This window comes from Culicoides brevitarsis, chromosome 1 (assembly GCF_036172545.1).
Source record: "Culicoides brevitarsis isolate CSIRO-B50_1 chromosome 1, AGI_CSIRO_Cbre_v1, whole genome shotgun sequence".
NCBI classification, from domain to species: domain Eukaryota; kingdom Metazoa; phylum Arthropoda; class Insecta; order Diptera; family Ceratopogonidae; genus Culicoides; species Culicoides brevitarsis.
In genome coordinates this window covers 44494088-44517708 of record NC_087085.1, presented here as the reverse complement: position 1 = coordinate 44517708, position 23621 = coordinate 44494088, and the positions used below count along the sequence as shown (strand labels likewise).

The 23621-nt window shown below is 24.7% G+C and overlaps 1 protein-coding gene across 1 annotated transcript; it reads left to right on the top strand.

Annotated features, from left to right (window-relative positions):
• The first annotated feature begins 7305 nt into the window (after nt 1–7305).
• LOC134837919 (gonadotropin-releasing hormone receptor) lies at nt 7306–20197 on the top strand. Its single transcript, XM_063853314.1, has 5 exons — nt 7306–7944; nt 16586–16769; nt 16843–17042; nt 17101–17231; nt 19559–20197. The coding sequence occupies exons 1-5, from the start codon at nt 7306–7308 to the stop codon at nt 19953–19955; spliced, it is 1551 nt and encodes a 516-aa protein (XP_063709384.1). The 3' UTR covers nt 19956–20197.
• The last annotated feature ends 3424 nt before the right edge of the window (nt 20198–23621 follow it).

The window sequence follows — 23621 nt, the reverse complement described above, 5'->3', positions numbered from 1 at the left end:
GTTGAATTTTTTTTTCGCACATTTGTTTCAATAAAACGGAATCTAATATGTTGTTTATTTGTTCCATATTCCTCGTTGACTTGATAAATTTATGAACGAGGATTAAGCGGAAGGAAATTTTTTGTTCACAATTTTTTTTTATTAAAACTTGAAATTGAATGAGAACTAAAGTTGTTCTAAAAATAAAAAATTAATCGAAAAAATTGCTCTTGAATGATTGATGAACACTCTTATCTCTTCTATGCTTTATTTTTTTCTGGCAATGTCAGCGTTTAAATTTTTTAAGGACTTTTCTCACAATTCATCAAGTACCTCGAAATTGGGTCTCTTGAAAAAGAGAAAAAAGGTTATTACGAACGACAAACAAGTGAGGGGATTTGTGTTGAACAATTTTGTGTCCCATATATTACATTTTGATTAGATTAATACGAATGAGTGGTAGCATAAAAAATATAATAATCTCGACTTAATAAAAGGAGAATAACAGATTTTTTTTTGTGTTGCGGAAAATTTTCATCTATCACAGTCAAACAAAAAAAAAATGGGTCAAAAAAGTTCGTTTGAAGGATTTTTTTGGAGACAAAAGCGGATTTTTTTTTGTTTTTTTAACAAAGAATCAGAAAATTTTGCTTGGTTTGGATTAACTGAAAGATTGTTTTGTGTTAACTTACCTCTTTTTCCTTCAAGAAATGCAAGTCCTTGAGAAGAAAAATCTCCTGCATATTGAATTTTGGTCACGTGCAATCCAAATAGAAAAACAAACTTATTACCGAGATGTTGACGTTTATTTACCGCTTTTCCATTTCTCCGAAAATTGTTTGCCCTATGGGCGAAAAACGGGTCAGATTGTTTCCTTAAAGGGTCAGGTTGACCTCTCAGGAGTCAAATTGATCCTTTAAGGGGATTTTTTGATCCATTAAGAAATCATTTTGTGCCGTTAAGGGTTCAATTTGGTCCCTAAAAAGATCAACTGATCCATTAAGAAATCAACTGATCGCCTTTGTGATCCGCAGACCCAAAAAATTTAACCCTTCAAGAGATCATTTTGATCTCTTAAAAAGTCAGTTTGACCCCTTGAAGAGTTAAAATTAACCTTTTGAAGGGATCAAAATGATCTCTTGAAGGGTTCAAGTTTTTGGGTCTGTGGATCACAAGGGGGATCAGCTGATCTCTTAATGGATCAGGTTGATCTCTTAATGGATCAGATTGAATCCTTAACGGAAAAAAATGATTCCCATGAGGGATCAGCTGATCTCTTAATGGATCAGATGGAACTCAGGTTAACCTTAAGGGTTCAATCTGACCCGTTTTTCGCCCATAGGGTGCCGGAAAATTGAATTTGCTTGTATGAATGTCTCGAAATTAGCTCCATTTGTGGATAATAAAGTGACCGGATCATCAGGAAATCTTTTTTTATTTATTTTTTTTCTTTTCTTTTGCTAAATGACGCATTTTGTGTCACGCTTTGTTGACGCTCCTCCTTCGTTTCTGCGAAAAAAAAAATCAACATCTTCGGATTACAAGAGTTTCGTCGTCGTGAATAATAAATATGGGAATTATTAACGACATGCGTTTAAAAAATTTACATAATTAGGCTTGATTGGGAGGGAAGTCAATGCACGGAAATAATTTTACTCGAGTTTCATTAATCTTCATTTCACGAGGCAAAAATTTCATGCTAAGCAATTAATGAAATGATAATTATCATATTAGGAGCATCAAAGGGAAAATTAAGTGAATAATAAGCGGTTTCTGTCTTTCTCGCGTAATTAAAAGTTGAACGAGTGAAAATACCTACGAGGCAAACGCGAGCTTAGACGTTCAAATATTTACACTGTGTAAACATGAGAAAAACAAATTTTACAAAAATATTTTCTTAAAAAGCCTTTTCTCGTGTGTTTTTGCACGTTTCGCTAATTATTCTCACTTTCATCTCGCGTCGCACGAAATTCGTCGCAAAAATTCATTAGTTTGCAGGTGACAGACTGCAACAAGTGAATCGCAACCTTCTGTAACGATGACTTTTGGAAAGAAGCCAAATTCGGATCAAACTGACCACATGCATAATGCTCGGTGACATTCAAATTGTTTTAATTTATAAAAAATTAGCAAAACATGCGAAAAAAGTCTCGAGAGAATGAAATGAATTTATTCGCAAGTCAACACGTTGTATTGCATAAAATTATTCGCGAGGTTGTAATTTTATTTAAAAAATTGTATCGTATTAATTTTTACTGCTTTCAGTTTCGAGAACGATTTTAATACATTTGATCAAATTATTGAATTAAAAACAGATTTTTGTCAAGAAATTTTTTGAACAATTTTTTCAATGCAAATATTGTCAATATTTTTTTTTTTAATCAATTAATTAATAAAATTTTGATTCAATTTTAAAATTAAATAAAAAATATTTTAGAATAAAAATATATAAATTTAAAAATTAAAGATTTTTTTAAACATTTTATTTAAATTAATTAAATTTATTTTAAATTATTTTATTAAATTGTTCGAAATAAAAAATACAAAAAAAAATTTTTAAATATAAATTTAAAAAAAATAATTAAAGTTAAAATCAAATTAATAAAAATTATTTTGAATAAAAATAAATTTAAAAAATAAAGAAAAAAAAAATTTTTTGAAGTTTAAAAATTAAAAAATTATCAAATAATTTGATTAACTAAAATAAAAAAAAAAGTTAAAAGTTAAAAAAAAAATTAAATTTAAAATTAAATAAAATTTATAATTAAAATATAAAAATTACTGATTCTATAAAATAAAAACAAATTAAATTAAAAATTTAAATAAAAATTCTTAAACAATAAAAATTATTTTTTTTTATTTTAAAAATGAAAAAAAAATATTAAATTAATTAATTATTTAAAAGCAACAAATAAATTAAATTAATAATTACCTAAAATTAAATAAATTGAATTTCTTTATTAACTTAAAAAAAATAAAAATATAAAAAATTACTTTAAAAAAATTATTATTGAATTATTATAAATTAAAATTATTTGAAATTATTTAAAAAATAGTTTAAATTAAATTTAATTAAATCAAAAATTAAAAAAAAATAAATGAACCTGAATAAAATGAATATTTTTTTTAAATTTTTTTATTTAAAAAAAAAATTATTCAAAAATAAAAAAAATGAAATTAAAATTATTGAAGTTAAAATTTTACCTTGACTTTTTTGTGAAAGTCCAAATACTCTTCCGTACAATCTCTCAAAAGGTTACATTCTACGAAACTCAGCCTTCATTAAACCTACAATTTAATAATTTAAATGAGTCTGCCAATAAAAAAAAAATAAATAATAAACCACAAAACAAAACAAAAAAAAGTGTAATATTAAATAATTACTCGGAAATAGTTACAAAGGCACATTTTTAATGATAAATAATTAAATTTTGTTCGACAAGTGTGTTCGTTATGCAAGCCAATAAATGTCAAGGCAACAATTTTTTACTTACTAAATTAAATTTTAAACTAACTTGCTTTTTGCCCATAACCATTAATAACAGCTGACCATTTCTCTCTTTTTTTTTTGTTTACGACTTTAAATGGAAAAAAAGGTTATTTGTCGAGCAGATTTCAAATTATGATACGCAAATAAAGTTGTTGTGTTGTTCCTCATGGGATATGACACACACACAGTCAGAAAAAGAGATAAATATTGGTTTTTATCAAACGACCTTCATCGATAGCGACGCGACGGTGTCCCTTTTTTGGTTGAGGAGATCTTTTAAAAACTTGGCTTAAGAAGGTTGTTGCCTGAAAATATTTTTTTATTAAAAAAAAACAAACAGAAAAAAAGATGCGCTTTTTATGTTTTTTTTAACGGAAATCGACAAGAAAGTTTGAATATTTCTGTGATTGATTGATTGACTTTGCCTCTTGAGTGGTTTTGAAAGTTGTTTAAAGTTCATAAAAAACAATTTTTTTTCTCGACAATAAATACGAGAGACCTTGTGCAAGGTAATGATAGTAGAAAGGTATAATTTTACAGGTCAGCAAGTTCTTTGTTAGTTTTGTGTAAAAAGTTAAATCCTTTCGTAATTTTATAAATTGCTCATGACAACTCGTCTCTACTATGTGATCAATTGAAGCAGAACGTCCCATCTGTTTGTGAAAGCGTCAAATTATTCGAATGAACTCCATTGTTATCGATTAAATTTATTCACATAGGCGGAGAATTTCTGCCCATTGAGACAAAATGACCAAATTTTTCATCCTAATTTTAATATTCAATTCGACCACTAATGAATTGCTTAACCACAATTGTGGGCTAACGACACGTTTCACTAATATTAATTAATTTGATACATAATTAACTCGTTTGATGGAAAACAAAATTCACGATGATGATGATGATGATGATTGGGCTATCAGCTCGAGTGTAATTGAAAAGATTATCGACAAATAATTGGGCGAAATATCGGTAATTATCATCAAAATTAATTAATTCAATCAGAAGAGTTTTTAAGTAAAGTCTCAAGAAGTTTGGCATTAAAAATAGATTTTACAGTAAAAAAAAAATTGACAATAAAAACAATTCCTTAAAGGTACCTTCTTACATAATTTGTAGGAAAAAAAATGTTGTTATAAAAATGTTTTACAAATATTTACCTGAAGACAACATCTTTTTTTCTTCTTCGCAGATAAGAATCTCATCTGTGAAGATTTTTACAACAAATAAAAAAAAATAAATAAAAATGTCGCAATAAAGAAAATCTAATAAAGTGGATTTCGTTGAAAAAAAAAAAATAAAAAAATGCTCAAGGAGCAAATTTGTCGAGGAATTATTTCGCGTTTCAGGTCCTTTAAAAGTAATTTTCGAAAATATTTTTTTTTGTGCTTGGTTTGGATTAATTGGAAATTAGATTTTTTGTGCTTGGTTTGGATTAATTGAAAAAAATTGGTTGAGACTCCTTTAGAAGCTTTCCTGAATCCATAAATTCAAGTTAGTCCTTCCTGAAAATCTTTCAGCTACATTCCTAATTTTATCTGAAGAGGTTGATTTGCGTTAATTAGCATCTTTAAAAAAAATTATTTTCTCAATATTTTCCTTCTGAGAATTTGAACACCTTAAAAAAATAAAAAATAGAATGAATTTAAAAAGAAAAACGAAAAAAAGAGAAAGATAAAAATATTAAGGATTTTTTTCAATTTATTTTAAGCTTATTAATTAACTTGCATAAAAAACTTACCTTTTTATTACAAAATTTATATTGATTTTGCTCTACAAGATCTGTTGTGATTTTATAACTCGAGAACGATGCGTCTCCGAGCATATGTTTCATGGAGAAAAATTATCTACTTGGGTTGTACGCTGACTGTAAGAGAAAAAAAAATTTAAAAAAATTTCACCCAAAATCTATCAATTACTTACCCCTAAATTTGATTTTGTTGCATAAGTCGATTTTTTCTATAATTATAAGGTTTTTTTTATAGTTTTGCAAAAATACAAAACTTAACACTATAAAGAATGAAATAAAAAAAAATTGAAAAAATAAAAATAATAAAATAAAAATAAAAAAAATATTTAAAAAAATAATAAAAATTAAAAAAATAAAAATAAACATCAAAAACAAAAATTAAAAAAATATAAAAAATTGTTAAAAATATATTTTGAAAAAATTAAAAAAATATATTTGATGAAGTTTCAACTTCTAAAAAAAATACATTGAGCAAAAAAATGAAACTTAAATATATTTTTTTTTAATTTTTTAAATATTTTTTTAATTTTTTTTTGAACATTTTTTTTCAATGTTTTTTTTTAGAGAAATAAAAATTAAATTTATTTTTTTAATCAATTGAAAATGAAATATTAAAAAAAAAATAAAAAGCAAAATTCATAAATTTTTGCCTTTTCACTATTTTTCTGCTTTAAATCCATGGTTAATAAAAATAAGAAAAAAAAAGCATTCTACAATAGAAAAGGTACAGAAGATGACAATTTTCAAGAAATTGTTTAATTTAAAAAATCATAGAATCAGGAGATATATAAGTCGTAATGAAACTTTTTATGAAGAAGAATAAAAAAAATAATTTAAGAGACTTAACTTTTTATTTTCAACAAGATTTCTTCGAAAATTTAATAAAAAATCTAATAAAAAACTTTTACAAAATGATTAATTGTATCATTAAGTGAAGGATGATAAAAGCAGAAAAACGAAAACTATTTATCGCGCAACTTTTCTATTCTATTATTAAATTTTTTTCTTTGTTCAACACTTTTTTATCGTGTCTTTTCTTTAAATAGCTCTGAAGCGCAAAGTTTGTCTTTCGCTTGATTTCACCTTGATTGTCTTCCTCGCTTCATTGTTGTCTCCTGAATGCAATTCTCTCTTTAAACTTTATTTTATAAAACTTTAGTTTTTTTTCTTTTCTTTCGTTCATAAAGCACTTAATCACCAACATAATCTTATAATCCGTTTCAATCATATCTTTTCAGGGGGAAAGAGATACAGTGGTTGGCACGGAGGCAACAACAATAGAAAACAACAAACAAATAACATCAATTGTGTTTAATTTATTTGTTACATTCGAAGAAGACGGAGAAAATTCCTGAAAGAAAATGAAAAATTTATTAGTGAAACAGTTTGAAACACGAGACAAATAATTTAATTTAAAATGATAAAAATAAAAAAATAAAGAGAAAAAATTTTTAATCGAGGATAAAGCATGTAACGACGAATGATTAAAAATAAAATACAATTAAAAAATATTATTATTGATCAACAGATGTGACGCTTTAGTTTTGTTACGAAATTGAATTTTAAGAAAAACAAATAATTAAAAAAAATAATAAAAAAAAATTAAAAAAAATAATTAAAAAAAATAATTAAAAAATATTTAAAAAAATAATTAAAAATTATTTTAAAAAATAATAAAAAAAATATTGAAAAAAAAAATAATTTAAAATTATTTTTTAAAAAATAATAAAAAAATTATTTAATGATAATTTAAAAAAAAAATAATAAAAAATTATTAAAAAAGTAATAAACAATAATTTAAATAAATAAATAATAATAAAAAATCATAAATAAATAAAATTAAATCCACAGACGTGGAAAAAATTATTTAAATGCAAACAAAAGTTCAGTGAAGTCAATGTTGCAGAAAAATGTGCGTCAAAATATTTTTACATATATCATCGTTATCATCAACGACAGTTAAATTAAAAATTTTATCACGTCACGCACATTGAATTAATTGAAATTTAACGACAAAAAATGTGATAAATAAAAATTATTATTAAAAAAAGTGAAAAAAAAAATAAATAAAACAAAAAATAATAAAATGGATGCACTCGAAACAACGACATCGTCAATAATTGATTTATTGGCAAACACGAGTGACTTTCTATCGACATCGACGCCCAAAGCAACAACAATTCTCCCGCTCGAGCAATGCAAGGAATTAGGCATTGATCTGCCCGGAGATGCATCTGTCCATAACAACTCGGCATTTTCGCACATTCGATGTCTCGAACACGCTCCAACCTTTTCGCAGAGCGGAATGATTCGCGTTATCGTGCTTTCGGCGATGGCAGTTGTTTCGTTGCTCGGAAATATCGCGACAATGTGGAACATTCAGAAGAATCGGAAGTCGAAAAGGGTCACGCGACACACTTGGAGTGCCATATATTCGTTAATTTTTCACTTGTCGATATCGGATGTGCTTGTGACGGGCTTTTGCATCATCGGCGAAGCAGGATGGACTTATACCGTTGAATGGAGGGCCGGGGAATACGCTTGTAAATTGTTTAAAATGTTCCAAATGTTTAGTTTGTACTTGTCGACGAACGTGATGGTTTTGATTGGAATCGATAGATGGGTTGCTGTGAAATATCCCATGAAGTCGCTGAATACATCGAGGAGATGTCATCGATTTTTGGTCATTGCTTATTCCATTTCTTTCTTGCTGAGTTTGCCACAGGTGAGAAATTTTTTTTGCTTAAATTTTTAAAAATGATGAAAAATTGAAAATTAAATTCGTTCGGAGAATTTTAAATGAAACTTCTGCTTGACTTTGATAAAATTCATGCCATGTTAATCTCGTTCGTTCCTTATCAGGCATCAACAGACTGCTGTCTGCCCTGTTGAATAAGAAACAAAAAATAAAATATCATAATTTATGGGACAAATATTTAGCATTTTTACGTGATTTCGCGTGTTTGTGAAAAAAAAAGTTAAACACAGAAAAACAGACCTTTATTTGAATATTGTTTAAAAAGAAAAAAAAAATAAGAATGAAATTTTTGTTGTCTGCGTTTTGTCACGTTTCACATTTCTCTGCGGAAAATTTCATTAAATTGTTATTCGATTTTTGTTTTTAAAATTATACAAAAAAAAAAATAAAAATAAAAATAGAGATGAAAATGATTTAAAAATTTTTAATTGTAAAAAATTTTTTTTTTCGTTTTAAATTTAAAATAAAATATTTTTTATTTTTGAATGAAATATTAATTTTATTTAAAAATTCAAATAAAACTTTTATTTTTTTTTTATTAAAAAAAAATATTTTTTTATTAATTAATTAATTTATTTATTAATTTAATTTTTACCACATTTCAATTTTTTTTTAATTCTTTATTTAAAAATTTTAGAAATTTTTAATGAAAATATCAAAAAACCTCGATTTTTGGTCAAAAATTGATCATTTTTGGACTTAAAAAATAATTTAAAAATATTTTATTTAATTTTTTTTTGATTTTGTGACTTTTATTTCAAAATTTTAAAAAAATTTAAAAGACGAAAAATAAAAAAAAATAAAATTATTTTTTTTTTAAATAAACAATACCTAATTAATTATTTTAAATTTCTCTATTCTTATTTAATTTTTTTTAAATTTAATTTTAATTAAATTTAATTAATATTTTTAATGATATTTTAATTTTATAAAAGTTTTTGAAATATATTTTTTTTTAATAATTTTTTATTTATCAAAAAAATTTTTATTATCTTTTTAAATTAATAATTTTTTTAAAAAATTTTATAAATAAAAATTAATTATTTTTTTTTAATAAATAATTTATTCATGTTTTTTTATTTATCAAATTTTTATTTTATTTCTTTATTTATCAGTTTTTTATTTTATTTTTTATAATATTTCTTTATTTTTTAGATTAAAATTTGTGAAATAAACTTAAAAGTTATTCAAACCAAGCAAAAATTATCGCTTTTTAGCATCATAAAAATTGTTTTCTAACATATGCTGGGCGAAAAAAGTTTTTTTTATCATTTAAAAAGTTATTCCAAGAATTATTTTTATTTCCATTCTACCACAAAGATCAATGTTCAACAACAATGATGATTCACGGCATATTTTTTTGTACAAAAACATCACGATTTCAAAGAGACAAACATTTTCATATAACGAGGCACGAGATTGTGTTTATTTATTATTCTTTATGCCACTTTTCATGTTTTTTGTTGTCAAGTTTATGCAAATAAACTAGCATTCAATTTTTCTTCCATGGAATTCGCATTCAACAAAAAAAAATTCTCATCAAAACGGAATTTAATGAAAATGAGGCTCGTTATTAAAAATTAATTCCAAATCAGAATGAATTGAATTTCGTTGGAAATTTAATTTAAAAGTCAAATACTTATATTTTTTTGGTAAAACTTTGATAATTGAACGAATTCTTCTCTAAAATAATTTTTTATTATATTTTCCGCTAAAACCATGAATCAGCGGGAAAATGAATGAAAAGACAGAATTGACTCACAAAGTTATCAAATTACAAGATAATTCCTTCCGTTTTTTGCCGTTTTTTCGCATTAATGCGAAGTAATAAATTTTGTCAGTGTATCACTTTCCTGTCTCTAAGGGTCAATATTAAATCCTGTTAATCATCTCGTAACGGCCCGAGGCTAGCTGAAATTGACTTAATGATTGCTATTTTCTCTTCTTCATCTTCTTGCGTGAAAACACGGTGTCCATTTTCAGTTTTATGATGTTTGTCTAACCTCTCGTTTTTTGTTTCTCGAAGGCACGGAGGATGACGAGCCAAAAATATAAAAACAAAAAATCATCGTAATGAATGAACTTTCGAGTTCGTCGACGTAAAAAAAAAATTACATGAAACCAAAAAAGTTTCCGATGACAGTCGATGTCGTCGAAGCTGTTTAGGTGCAGTGGTAAAAATAGGCACAACAAACGAGACGTAATTGCATGTCAGTCACTTTTCATCCAGTGTTATGCATCTCTACATGTCTCGTTGTCTCTCCCGACGATGAAGATGTCAGAACACATTATATCAGTTGTTCATCCAATGAGTTTAAAAGGGATGAATTTTACTCCTTTTTGAAGTATTTTTTTTTTTTAAGTTTGAATTTCATTTTGATTTTTTAATCCTTTAATATTCAAAAAGTTCGTAAAAACAAAAATTTTTTAATCAATAGTTCAATTCGACGAACATAGATGGCGCTTTATATCAAAAATTTACATTTTTTCGCTTTTAAAAAAATATTTTTGAAGAATTTGGTTACTTTCTGAATTCACAGATAACCAACCAACTTTTAACTAAAAAAAAACTTTCTAAAAGCGAGAAAGATGGAATTTTGTTTAACAGCGCCATCTATGGGCATCGAATAAAACTTGTAAAAATCATTCCTTTTTCATTCCTCAGAGCACGATCAACGCGTAATTGTAATATAAGCCAATCGGATTTATTTATTCATCTTTTTTCAATACATATTCCAGTTAGAGTAATTCGTAGACAAGAAGAACATGTCTCTTTAAAGACAAGTTTTCTGAATACTATCATCATTTTCTTAAGCCATATCATTTTTGTCTTCTGCTCATATTTTTTCTATTCGTAGCCAATTTCAAGGCTAGCAGATATTAAATGTTCATTACTTTTATTAGGTCGATCGCATCAATCTACTGTACGTGAATATGAAAAGAAGAGCTACCATGATGTGTTGAAGGGAGAAGAAAAAATAATACAATAATAATCATCGTAGGAGAATAAAATAATGCGCAACATGATTGATTGGATTTGATTCTAAGACAGTAGTTTTCAAATGAATTTGCTCTATTTTTTGTTTGTTTGTGTGGCAGACAAAAAAGGTTGGAATTATGATGTTTGTGGAAAATTCAACTGTCTGTCGGTATAATTTTATTTTGTCTGACCTTCTTTACGAGAAAAAGTTTAATAGAACGTCAAAAGAGGCAGTAAAAGTTTTTATGAAAATCAGATTTGTTGACTTTAAAAGTTAATTTGTGTGAAAATTTGTACTAAAAAAATTTCTTTGTACTAAAAACTGTTCTAAAAACAAATTTTGAAATTTGTACTCAAAGAAATATTTTTGGTTTTAAGGAAAAATTTTTTAATAAAATCTGTTGAAATTGTGTAGAAGGAAAAAATTTTCGTTTGTACTAAAAATATTTTTTGTACTAAAAATTGTTCTAAAAAAAATTAAATTTGTACTAAAAGAAATAATTTTAGTATTAAAGAAAAATTTTTTCACTTAAATCTGTTGAAATTGTGTTCAAGAAAAAACTTTTTATTTTAAAAAATCGTTTGTACTAAAATTTGTACTAAAAAATTTTTTGTACTAAAAATATAAAATTTGTACTAAAAGAAATATTTTCATTTTTACTTGAATTTTAATTCTAATTTTAAGGATTTTTACTTTTAGTACAAAAAATTTTTTATAAAAATTTGTACTAAAAATGCAAATATTTAATTTTTTTCAACAATTTTCAATAACAATAGCGATAAAGGACATTTTTAAATAAAGACTGACGACTTGGGACTACAATATCAATTCTCGCTACGTTCATTGTCATTTTTATGACGACATGACCTTTACCCAAGTTAATTTCAATTTAGTACAAAAAAGACACTGAGACTTGTCCTACTTTTTACTGTTTTATTTTTACGATGTTGACAATTCAATTTTTATTCGTTCTACTGAAAACTTTATTTTTTTTCTTTTCTTTGAAAGATTAATGACTTTTTCGAGAGAAGAAACGAATTTCATGCTTCATGAGCATATTTTTAGGCAATAATCTCATTAGACTTATTTTAGCACAAAATTAATGATATTTCCAAAATTATGACAACTGAACAAAAATCTTACAAACGAAGAGATTAATTGGCGCATTATATCATCGCAACAAGGAAAAACAAAGCTGCTAAGTAGAAATCAGTCGTGTGTGAGAATTTCCTCAGTTACGTTAATGAATGACTGTTAAAGCAGGGAGAAATTAAGGCAAAGATAACGAACAACTGAAACGTAAAACGGTTCATTAATTTTGCTCGTGATTGAAATGTTGGAGTAACGGATTTCAAAACAACTCTCGACGGAGATAAAAACTTGAACAAGAAAGAAAGAAAAAGTTTTTATGAACCCTTTTTCGACTTTCGATTCAAATGGAAATCAAAGAACATCCCATTGACACATGTTTGAACAACAACAAAAAGTCATCCTCAAACCGCCGTGAATATTTTATCTTTGTTCGTTCACGGAGAGATTGTCGGTTTAAGTGCGGTCCCATGTTAATAAATCATAAAGAAAACTGCCAAAAACTTTTCTGTCAATTTGTGTTCCAATATTTCTTTGCCGGATTTTTTTTTTACTTTTTTTGTTTGAATTACTCTCGAGACGCGCGAGACTTGTTCAATAAAAAATAAATAAAATAAATCGACCAAGTCGAAACTTTAATTTCCGCTTTCCGCACCTGAGTGCTTTGTTTGTTTTGATTATCGACAATTGCACGTCTTCTTTGGTTGAATCGAGGATTGAAGTGCTGTTTCAATATTTTCTTTGACATGAAATCCAAGAGAAATCCTTTCAATATCAAAGATTTCCTGTTATTTCAAGAAAAATGGAAGAGAGTTGAAAGGAAAGTTAATTTGGAGAGCAAGGCGTCTCCATTTCCATTGAGAAATGCAATACGTGATGAAACTATGGGAATTTTTTATTTTATTGAAATTAAAATTATTTTGTTTTGATATATAAAAAATATTTGGTTTTAAATTTAAAAAAAAAATTAAAAAAAAATAAAATAAAAAAATTAAAACTTTTTTTAAATAAAATAAAATTTAAAAATATAATTTTTAAAAATATATTTATTTATTTTTTTTTTCATTTATTTTTTTAATGTATTTTTTTTAATAATTTATTTTTCATTTTATTTAATTATTTTTTTTTATTTATTAATTTTAAGATTATGAAATTAATAAAAAAAATAATATTTTAATATTTTTTATTAATTTAATTTTATTTTTTATACACATTTATACACATTAGCATTAATTTTTATTTAAAAAAAATCTAAATATTTATTCCTTACCTTTCACAATACATTACATAATCGCCATCCTGTCAACACTGAACAACTTGTAACAACAATCAACATTTTTCGTGGAAAAGTAGTCAAAAATGTTCTTTTGTGACAAAATTGATTGCCATGCCTCGCCCATTTTCGTTTCAATTTGTGAAAATTGATTCTGTATTATTTTCCGTTTCCCTGTAAAATTTCGTCAAATTTACTTTGATGTCGACTCAAAAGGTGCTTATGGCATGTCGATGCAAAGCAACAAGCTGCCATCGTAGGTGTTTGAACCTCTTTTTGCATTTGCAAAAATCTAACAACTCCATTTATTTACATTCTCTCAAATTGAATGTCAAACCCAAATTCGTATATTTGTTCGGAACATCTTGCGACAAACAAACACCGAATTACTTTTATGCAAATATCATCGGGGTGCAATTTTTGATGCATTTCTGCAGGATTTGAAACCAAAACGACAGCAACAAAGGCAAACATTTTAAAAGCTTCTTCTTATGTTTACACAAAAATATTCAAGGGAATTATTTAAATTACTCTCACATTTGAGCGAAAAAAAAAATAAAAAAAAACTTTGAATGAAAATTTCTTCGAAAGCAAAAAGACAGAAAAATAATATTCTCTGTTTTCATTAAATTGATATAGAAAAATGTTGTTTTTCCGTTAAACATTTGCTCTTTTCTGCTTCAATTTTTTTGCAATATAAAAAAATAAACTATTATTATTGCATTCCTTTGGATTGAAAATTGTGTAAAAATTGCGGTTGAAGATGCCATTTAATTTCTTTTATTTTTTGTTTTGTCTTCTGAAAAATATTTGTAAACAGCATCCTTAGAAAGAAATACTTTTAAAAGAATTTTCTTCACACATCCCAAAGTTCCGCATAGTTTTTGTAGAAAATTCTTCAAATAGTTGTGTGGCTTAAAGGAAAAGGATTTCGAAAGTTGTGCGGTAACAAACGATTAGATAAGAAAGAATTCGTTTAAAATTCACTCCAAAGAAATGCTATGAGCAATAAACGACATGCTCTCGAAAAGGAGAACAATTAACAATATTTCTCATGTTTCTTATGTTCACAACAAATATCTCGAAGCGAAAACCCATACATAATTTTAGGCTTTGTGAAGGTTGTTTTTCATTAAAAATGTAATCAAAAAGCATTATTTTTCATTGGAAACCAAAAAATTGAAGAGTTACGAGTAATTAAAAACCACTGAGTTGAACAATTGAAATTTAATACGAATTAAGATGCGGAAATGTTATTTTTTCACTTATATAAAATTTTATTTATTTCTGTCATATTTTTTTATTTAAAAAAAAAATTTAATTAAAATAATTATTAAAAAAAAATCAAATAAAAAAATAAAATTAAAAATAATTAAAATAAACGAAAAAAAATTAAAATAAAAATGTATAGAAATAAAAATTTAAATAATTTAAGTTTAATTTAATTTAAAATTTTAAATAAATTAAATTTAATTAAATTAAATTAAAAAAACTAATAATTTAAATTAAATTAAATTGAATTTAAAAAAAATTAAAGATTTAAAAAAATAAATTAAATAAAATAAAATAAAAATGTAAATTAAAATAAAAATTAAAGTGAAAATATAGAAATAAAAACTTAAATTAATTAAATTTAATTTAATTTAAAATTTTAAATAAATTAAATTTAATTTAATTTAATTAAAATAATTTTTAATTAAATTTAATAAATTAAATTTTAAAAAATAAGTTTTCATTAGAAATAAATTTTCTTTTGTACTCACCTCAATTTCAATTTTGAGCTTGATTTTTTAGAGCCTTGAATATCCTTGACAATTCAAATAATTGTTTAGCCTCAAACACTCAATTTCCATTATTTATATCTTTAGTGCTTCTGGATAAATACAAGTTTTCTGGATAAATCAGACAATAAAATTTTAGTTTGTGGGCTCCATTTACGCAAATATTGTCATGACAAACATTTCCATAAAATTTAATCTTTCATGATATTTTTTCCTGTAAAATACACAAAAATTTAATTTATTTCATTTTCTCATGAATTTTATGGATTTTTAATAAAAAATTGCTCATTAAAGATTTCGTTGAATAATTTTTTTATTACATAACTGATCAGAAATCCTACGTAAAAAGTTTTCTCATGAAAATTTCAATGATTGCAAATTTTATATAACAAAAATATTCTTTGAAACCTTATTTATTTCTATTTATAAATTTTTTTCAACTTTAAAGTAGTTTTCAATTTCATCAGACACAAAGAAAGTCTCTTTTTATAGCAAAAAATTGTTTTGAATCAGATTTGAGAAAAGAGCTAAAAATAAAAATGCAGAAAACCAGTTTTTTTTTTGTTCTGAACATTTATCGATATCGGATGACTTATAGCTTAATGATTCTTGCTAAAAAACGTGTTTGTAATAAAATATGCAACCAAATTTTAAAAAAAAATCTGGAAGAATTTACATAGAAATGCAATAAAATAACACAAAAATCATTTTAATTGAGCTGATTCTCGAAATAAAGAATTTTTAAATTAATTGTGTAACAAATATTTTGTTTGACACTAATGATAAAAAATATTTTGTTTTTTACAATTAATTGAATCCAAGAATTTTGTTTGTTAAAAATATTATTGTTAAATTAAATTTTTTTATATTTATTGAATTGAGATAAAATTTGATGGAATTTAATTATTTAAAAAAAATAAAATTTTAAACTTTAAATATTTTCAACAGAATAAAAATTATTTTAATTTCAATCATTAATCATGAAAAAATAATAATAAGATTAAAAATATTAAATAAAATTAATTAATAGCTTCATTAGTAATTTTGACACGTTTTTGAAAAAAATAACAAATAAATTATTATTTTCATAAAAAAAAAATATTTGATAAAAATATAAAGTTTTTTTTTTTTTTTTTTTTTTTAATTCACATTGCAGAGAAATGTGATACAATTAACATTGCATTCATGATTTTTTTTATTTTCAAGTGTTTCTAACTAATGCTTTTCTGTTTTTGTTGTTTTTTGCAACAATTACATCACAATTAAGTAGGAAAAATATGCAGAAAAGTTTTCGTAACGAAACCGGAAGCCTTTGCAAACTCTGCTCTTGATTTATTTTAATAACATGAACAAACATTTACTTTGCGTTATGAAAATTTATGAAAAATTACAAACAAAGAGAACGTTATAAAACGTCACTCCGCACAAAAAAGGACATTTTAAGTGTTTTTCAGAAAATTAACATTTTTTTCTTTTTTTTTCAGTATTTAATATTTCGCGTTGCAAAAGGACCTTTTTACGAGGATTTTTATCAATGTGTAACGCATGGATTTTACTCGGCAAATTGGCAAGAACAGCTCTACACAACATTCACATTAATATTTATGTTCATCATTCCCCTCGTGATATTAACGGGCACCTATTTGTCAACATTTCGGACGATAGCAAGTGAGTGTCTCTCTCGAAATTTTAATTAAACGTGTGTCGCAAATGATTCTTGTCACATTTTTTTTTTTTGCAGAGAGCGAACGCATTTTTCGGCTTGAGGCGCCTGTGGAAAAGTGTTATCGTCGCACAGACTCGAACCGACAACGGCTAATACACAAAGCCAAAATGAAATCACTCCGAATATCGGTTGTCATAGTATTTGCTTTCATTATTTGCTGGACTCCGTATTACGTGATGATGATTATTTTCATGTTTCTCAATCCAGATAGGAGGGTAAGTGACACAAATTCATTTTTTTTCTATTGATTTTCACGAAATTATTTTTTTTTAGCTGAGCGAAGACTTGCAACAAGGCATTTTCTTCTTTGGCATGTCAAATAGTCTGATGAATCCATTAATTTACGGAGCTTTTCAACTATGGCCCAATAGGAAGCCTTTTTGTCACCAAAGGTATGTTTTATTTTTCAACTTTTAAAAAATTTTCTACCAAATGCGTTAAAAGACAAGGATTTTGTGTTAAAACTTTCACATCACATGTGACAAAATCCTGTTGCAAAAGAGATTTTAAAAGTTTTTGTCATTTTTTGTGAAGGGAATTGTTTCCTTCTCATAAAAATTGTATAAAAAGACTTGCATGGACAATTTTTAATACCGAGAAATTTTAAACAATTTTCAAGCAAGTTGAACAAAAGAAATTGCAAAACATGAAGGAAAAAAATTTTTGCAAATATTTTTCTTTGTATCTATTGACGTGAGTTGTATTGAAGTAAATTGAACAAAACAAGAACAAATTTTGTATTGAAAATAATTTTCAAGCTTGAGTGCCTTTGATGACTTAAATGGTAGTTTGTAATAAATTCAATTTTTCCAAGTATTGGATTATTTCAAAGAGGTGCAATTTTGCAATTGGAAGACTTTTCGGAAAAGTTTTTGAAGTAGAAGGAAATAATTTTTGTTGAAAAGGTCTTAAGAAATCATATTTGATGTTTTGTTCAAATTAAAAAGCTTTTCATTAAAGTTAAAGTTAACAGTGCAGAAAAATTTAACAAATTTGAAAATTTTCTATTCAGAGATTACATTTTACGGAATTTTTAAAGCTCGAGCACGATCAAAATTGAAAAGCAAATTTATTTCGTGAATCTCAATTTCAGAAATAATTATTTCTTGATGAATTTTTCTTAAGATATTTATTAATTTTATTGATTTTGATATTTTTATTGTGAAAAAAAAATAAATAAAAAAATCTTCCATGAATAATTTGCATTTTTTCACTTTTTAATTTACGGTTGAGATAAAGTTACAACATTTTATTTAATAATTTGTAATTCGAATTTTTAAGAAATAAATCAAAGCTTCTAATTGATAAAGGAATTTCTATCAATGTTATCGTATCATCAAGCCTTTGAAGTTCGAAATAAATGTTTTTGCTTGTTTGTGAGGTATTAATAGTAAATTAGTTTTAATATATCCTCTTTTATAAACTGTTCATATCCTTTTGAGAAAAAACATTTAGTCATCAATGAATTGGGTAATATCTTCATGAATGGGTTACATCTTCCATCTTACCGTCGGATTTTTTTTGTTCATTATCGTATTTAGAAATTAATGTTGAAGTCACAGTTTTTATTACATCTTATAGAGGAAAAGAAGAAATACGTGTTCATGTATCTACAATTTTTCACAAAGTGAGGAACTCGCACTTAGTTTGTGACTTTCTAACATTATCAAGATTTTTATATGTTAATAGGGAAAAATTTCATTTTTTTTTAAATTTGTTCAATTACAACAAATTAATTTATATATTCAAATCGAGTTCCAATAGCCAGTTTCGAGCTTGTTCTGTGGCTTGGTCACATCTTTCGTCGTCATCATAACTCCATTTGGCCATTAAACATTTACAACGACCCTGTTCCGTGCTATAGTAGATAGTTTTACAAAATGTTCGTTGTGTTCTTAAAAAGGAACATATATTCCAATTTTTTGTTGTTCTGAAGTTAATTTTATGCTCTGTGCAAAATTATCTCAATGAATTATTTGATCAAAAAAATCTTAAAAAAATTTTTTGTAAAGGTATCAACTTTAATTTCTAAAAATTACAAAAATTTAGATTAATTTTTTTTTCAAAATCAAAAAAAAATATTTACTTACCGATTCTCGAGCTTCAACCAATACCCTGAAATTTGAAATCTCTTTTTTTGACGTCTCTTTTTGACTTCCATAACATACAAAAATGCATCCTTTAGTTCCTAAAATTCCTTGAAATTTAAATTTTTGTCAGTTTTTGACATGAAAACACTCGACACACAAAGTTTGCTCTTCATTCTTAAATTACTTGCAAAAAGAGAAAAATATTTGCATTCAAGTTTTTCAAGGAAACTCAGATTCTTAAGTGCATGCAAAAAATAATTTTCTGTATGACATGAGGAGCAAATTGAAAGAAGCTCATAAAATAGCAAGAATGCATTTCAAAGCAAATAAAAAATGATAAAAAAGTAGTAAACTTACCCTTTTTTATGACTTTTGATATGAATATTCTTTTTCATATCTCTCATGATGATTTAATGCACTCCTTGGCACTCGGCAAGACGATAACGAAAGATCATCAAATACATTCCTTGACGTTTTATGTATTTTTAAGTAATGTCTAGACAGTTAGTTATCGGACATTATTTCCATTCCCTTTGCTTCTGTACGTCAAAAAAAAAAAAAGAAAATATTTCCATGCGTTTAATAACCGTAAATAATCGTCAATAGTGCTAAAAATAATTCTTAATTTTTTTTTCTCACAGAGAAGGATCCACCGTTTTGCGTCGCACATTATCCACAAATATGAATCAACTCGCCGTCAACGGGCACAGTCCGCAGCTGAAGACGTTCAACGGGAGCAATCATCACAAGCACAACCATGAACCGCTGTTGGCAAAAACACATTCGCAGGGTCACGATCCGCCGCTTAATCAAACGCCCTCGCCCCCCATGACGCAACGACATTCCGTCGAGGAAATTTCACTCATGTCGCTCGAAAAAGACTTACGTAGCTTAGACGAAAACGTAAATCAAGTTAATAATGCCGTAAATAACAAAATAAAAAATGGCACGACGGCAAATCGAAAAAATATCATAGCAGCGAGCTTATTGCGACTAAAAATCCTGAAATTCCGACAAAAAAATCCCACGACACTGTAGAAATAATTTGTAAGTAAAAAAAAATGTTCAAAAAAATTATTTAAGGAGAAAAATGTACTGAATGTAGTAAATTAATGTAAGAAAAAAATTATTATTATGAAACCGCGGATCGAAAGAGGAAATGAAAGTACAAGAAAAGAAAAATAATTCGAGAGACTATTTATCAAAAATGGATAAAAGATAAAAATTCGGCTGTTACTTGATTTTCTATATCAAAACGAAAATAAATTTTATTTTTCACTCGTAAGGAAAAAATAAATGGATCGTTCTTTTGTTATTGCAATTTTCCTATCCTCTTTTTTCTTTCATGAAATAGCTTTTTATTCGAATAATTTGAATAAAATGAACATTTATTAGCTTTTAATATTTTTTTTATACGTAACTTTTATTGGTAGTTATTGATTTCTTGTTATTTATACTAAATAATTATATTAAATTAAATTTAATAGAAAAAAAAAATATTGGCGATAAATTTTAATATATATTTTTTAAGAGAAAATTTATACAGGAAGCTTTTAAAAAGTTGTTCGAGAATCAAATAAAAAATGTTGAATAAAAAATAAAAATCACTATTTAAGAAAAATATAAAAGAAAAAGTTGCGGTTTTTATTTATTTATTTTTTGTACAAAAGAGAAGATTTTTATTGTTTTATGAAAAAATTGAACGTTATTGAAAGTCTTTTGAACCATTAAAAAAATTCTCAATGTCTTATAATTTGAAAAATTTCATAATACATTTGATAAAATTCCGTATTTTCATATTTTTTAATATTTTTTACAAGCTTTATTAATTTTTAATTTAATGTTTTCGTAAAATTAAAAAAAAATTAGATATATAAAAAAATTAAAATTTTTTCGATTAAAATTAATTAATTTTTTATTAAATTATTTTAAAATTATTAAAAATTTATATTATTTTAGTTACATAAAATTTATTTAATTTAAATGTTTCATTTAATTAAAAAAAAAAAATAAAATATTTTTTAATAATTAAAATTAATGAGTTTTTTTTAGTTGACTCATAAATTTAAATAATTAAAAAAGTTTTTTTATTTTATTTAAATAAAATTTATTGAATTTAAATATTTTATTTAATAAAATAATTTTTTTTAATAATTAAAATTAATTTTTTTTTTAAACTTTAGATAAAATAGGTCAAAATTTTTATTTATTTTTTTTTATTTTTCATAATTTTTTTTTTGACAATAATTTATTCATTTTTTAAACTTTTTCATTTAATTAAAAAAAAACAATTCAATAAAAAATTCATTGTTTAACTTTATAGTTTTAAAACAAAAATATAAAATGTTCTCATAAAACACAAAACTATTGTTCAGATTTCCATTATGAATATAAACCCTCAGTATCTACTTCATTTTATACCAAATTAACTCTAATTACAAACAAAAGTTTACTATATTTTATGGATTTATGCTCACAGTCATAACAAAATTTTGCATATAGACAAAACAATGAGGTAAGTGAAAATAGTTGTAAAAAGTTTCAATAGTTGGTGTTACAGAAGAAAAACTTTTTCATTAGATAATAACACTGTGAATTATTTTGAATGGAAAATATAGGATTGAAATTTCCGCATTTCTCGCACTTTTTGTCTCAACTTTCATGGAAAATAATTTTGTTTATCATGAATTTCATTTCTATGGTTTCAATGCAATTTAACCTCAATAAACAAGAAAATTTCTCCATAAATCGAATTTTTTTTCTCGAACAGAAAAAATAATTTTTGTCACGTGTTTTTTTCTTCTCGTATTTATCTCATTAAAATCTTAATTTATTACGACACAAAAATAAATCGATCAATTAAGTAATTATTCCGCATTCATCGGCTTTAATGTTCGAAGCTCTTCCGAAAAAAACGTAAAATACATAATTTATTCGCCTTACTCGATATAATTAATTACATGGATCATCTACAAGTCCGGAGTAAATTAATTTGGGTAAAAATGTAAAAAACAACAACAACAACCGCCGACGCCCCATGTCGAGTTCCTCATTCATTCTCTGATTATTAATATTATTATTTGCTCCGTATTTACGTAAAGGAAAAAAAAATAAAGCAAACAATCCGTAACCAGTGACCATGAAGTACGCAGACTAATTAATAAAAAGGCATAAAATTTTTTTTTTTTAGAAATTCTCATGAATTTATGACATCGATTAATCAAATAATTTTTAAAGAAAAAAATTACCTTAAGTATTGACAGCTTTCCTTTTGTGAGAAGAAAAACAAAGAAAATCCTCAACATTAAACTCGCATTATGAGCTGAATAAATAGAAAATGGTAATTTAATCCTGTATAATTTAATAAGTTTCGTAAATAATATTTGCACACAGATTTGTCAGAAAATCGTGGAAAATTGATTTTTTTCTTTTGTTTAAATTATCAAACCATATTTTGTCACGTCTTTTCTCGTCGCCATTTCTTTATAATTTAATTAAATTTAAACAAATAAAAAACTTTTTAACTGAAATTATTTTTTTCTAATTTTTTCGAAAAAAAAAAAAAATAAAAAAAAAAATAAAATAATTTATTAAGGAAGTTTCGGAGCCACAAAACCGCTTCCCGTTAAGTGAAATTTGGTTTCATAGCGAAAAACTTTTTAATTTTTGGTATGAATTTGGCTTCTTTATCATTTTTTTTCTACAAATTTCTCGAACGGAAAAGCAAATGACGTCATTTTACACGCAAGTAATTCTTGAAGTGAACAAGTAAATTGCGAGGAAGGATTTTCTGCGATGTACAATGGAGGTTGGAATTATAAAGATAGAGAAGATTAGCTGTCTGTTGTGAATAATAAGTGATGACAGCTTACATTAGTGTCAACAGCTAAACAGACATTTAACATCTTGTGAGTATGTGAGTTTTTTTTTCGCGAAGTACGTTGATTATTTCATGGAATAATTTTTATTTCAATTAAATACGATTAAATATTAAAAAAATCATTTTGCGCATATTAAAAAAAAATTAATTTTTATTTAAATTTTAAATTTTATTTAATTTTTTTTTTATGAATTTTGTTAGTCAAAAAAATTATTATTAATTTTTAATTTATTTAAAAATTTATTAAATTTTTTAAAATAAAAATTATTTTAAATTTTATATTAGAATTTTTTTTTTCCAATTTTGCCATTTATAAAAAATTAAAAATTAAAAAAATTTTTTTTTGAATTTCAAAAATATTTGTTTAATAAGTTAAAAAAAAAATTATTTTTTCTTTTTTTTTTAAATTTTTAATTTAAAAATTAAAAAAAAAAAATTTTTTAAAATTTTTTAAAATTTTTTTTTTGAAAAATTATGGTTTTTTCTTCAAAATTTTAATAAAAATCTTAAAGCAAGAAAAAATAATCAAAAAAAAAAAAATTTTTTTTTCTTGTTTATTAATTTTTTTGCTTTTTAGTTCGTTTTTTAAAAAAAAAAAATTAAGAAATTCTTTTGATTCAAAAAAAATTTTTTTCTTGTTTCATGCTTTTTAGTTCGTTTTTTGAAAATGAAAAAAATAATTATGATTAAATACTTACCAAAGTTCTCTTTAATTTTTTTTTTAATAGATGACTCTCAAAATATGTAAAAACCAGATTTTTTTAATTAATTCAAGTTTCTAATTCTGAATTCCTTCATTTTGAATAGACCAAATACAAACTTTT

What these genes read in the sequence shown, in the direction of transcription:
- LOC134837919 (XM_063853314.1), top strand. Translation starts at nt 7,306, where the DNA reads ATGGATGCACTCGAAACAACGACATCGTCAATAATTGATTTATTGGCA. An exon ending in TCTTGCTGAGTTTGCCACAG is followed by an intron (nt 7,945 to 16,585) that starts GTGAGAAATTTT and finishes TTTTTTTTTCAG; the next exon opens with TATTTAATATTTCGCGTTGC. An exon ending in CACCAAAGGTATGTTTTATT is followed by an intron (nt 17,232 to 19,558) that starts TTTCAACTTTTA and finishes TTTTTCTCACAG; the next exon opens with AGAAGGATCCACCGTTTTGC.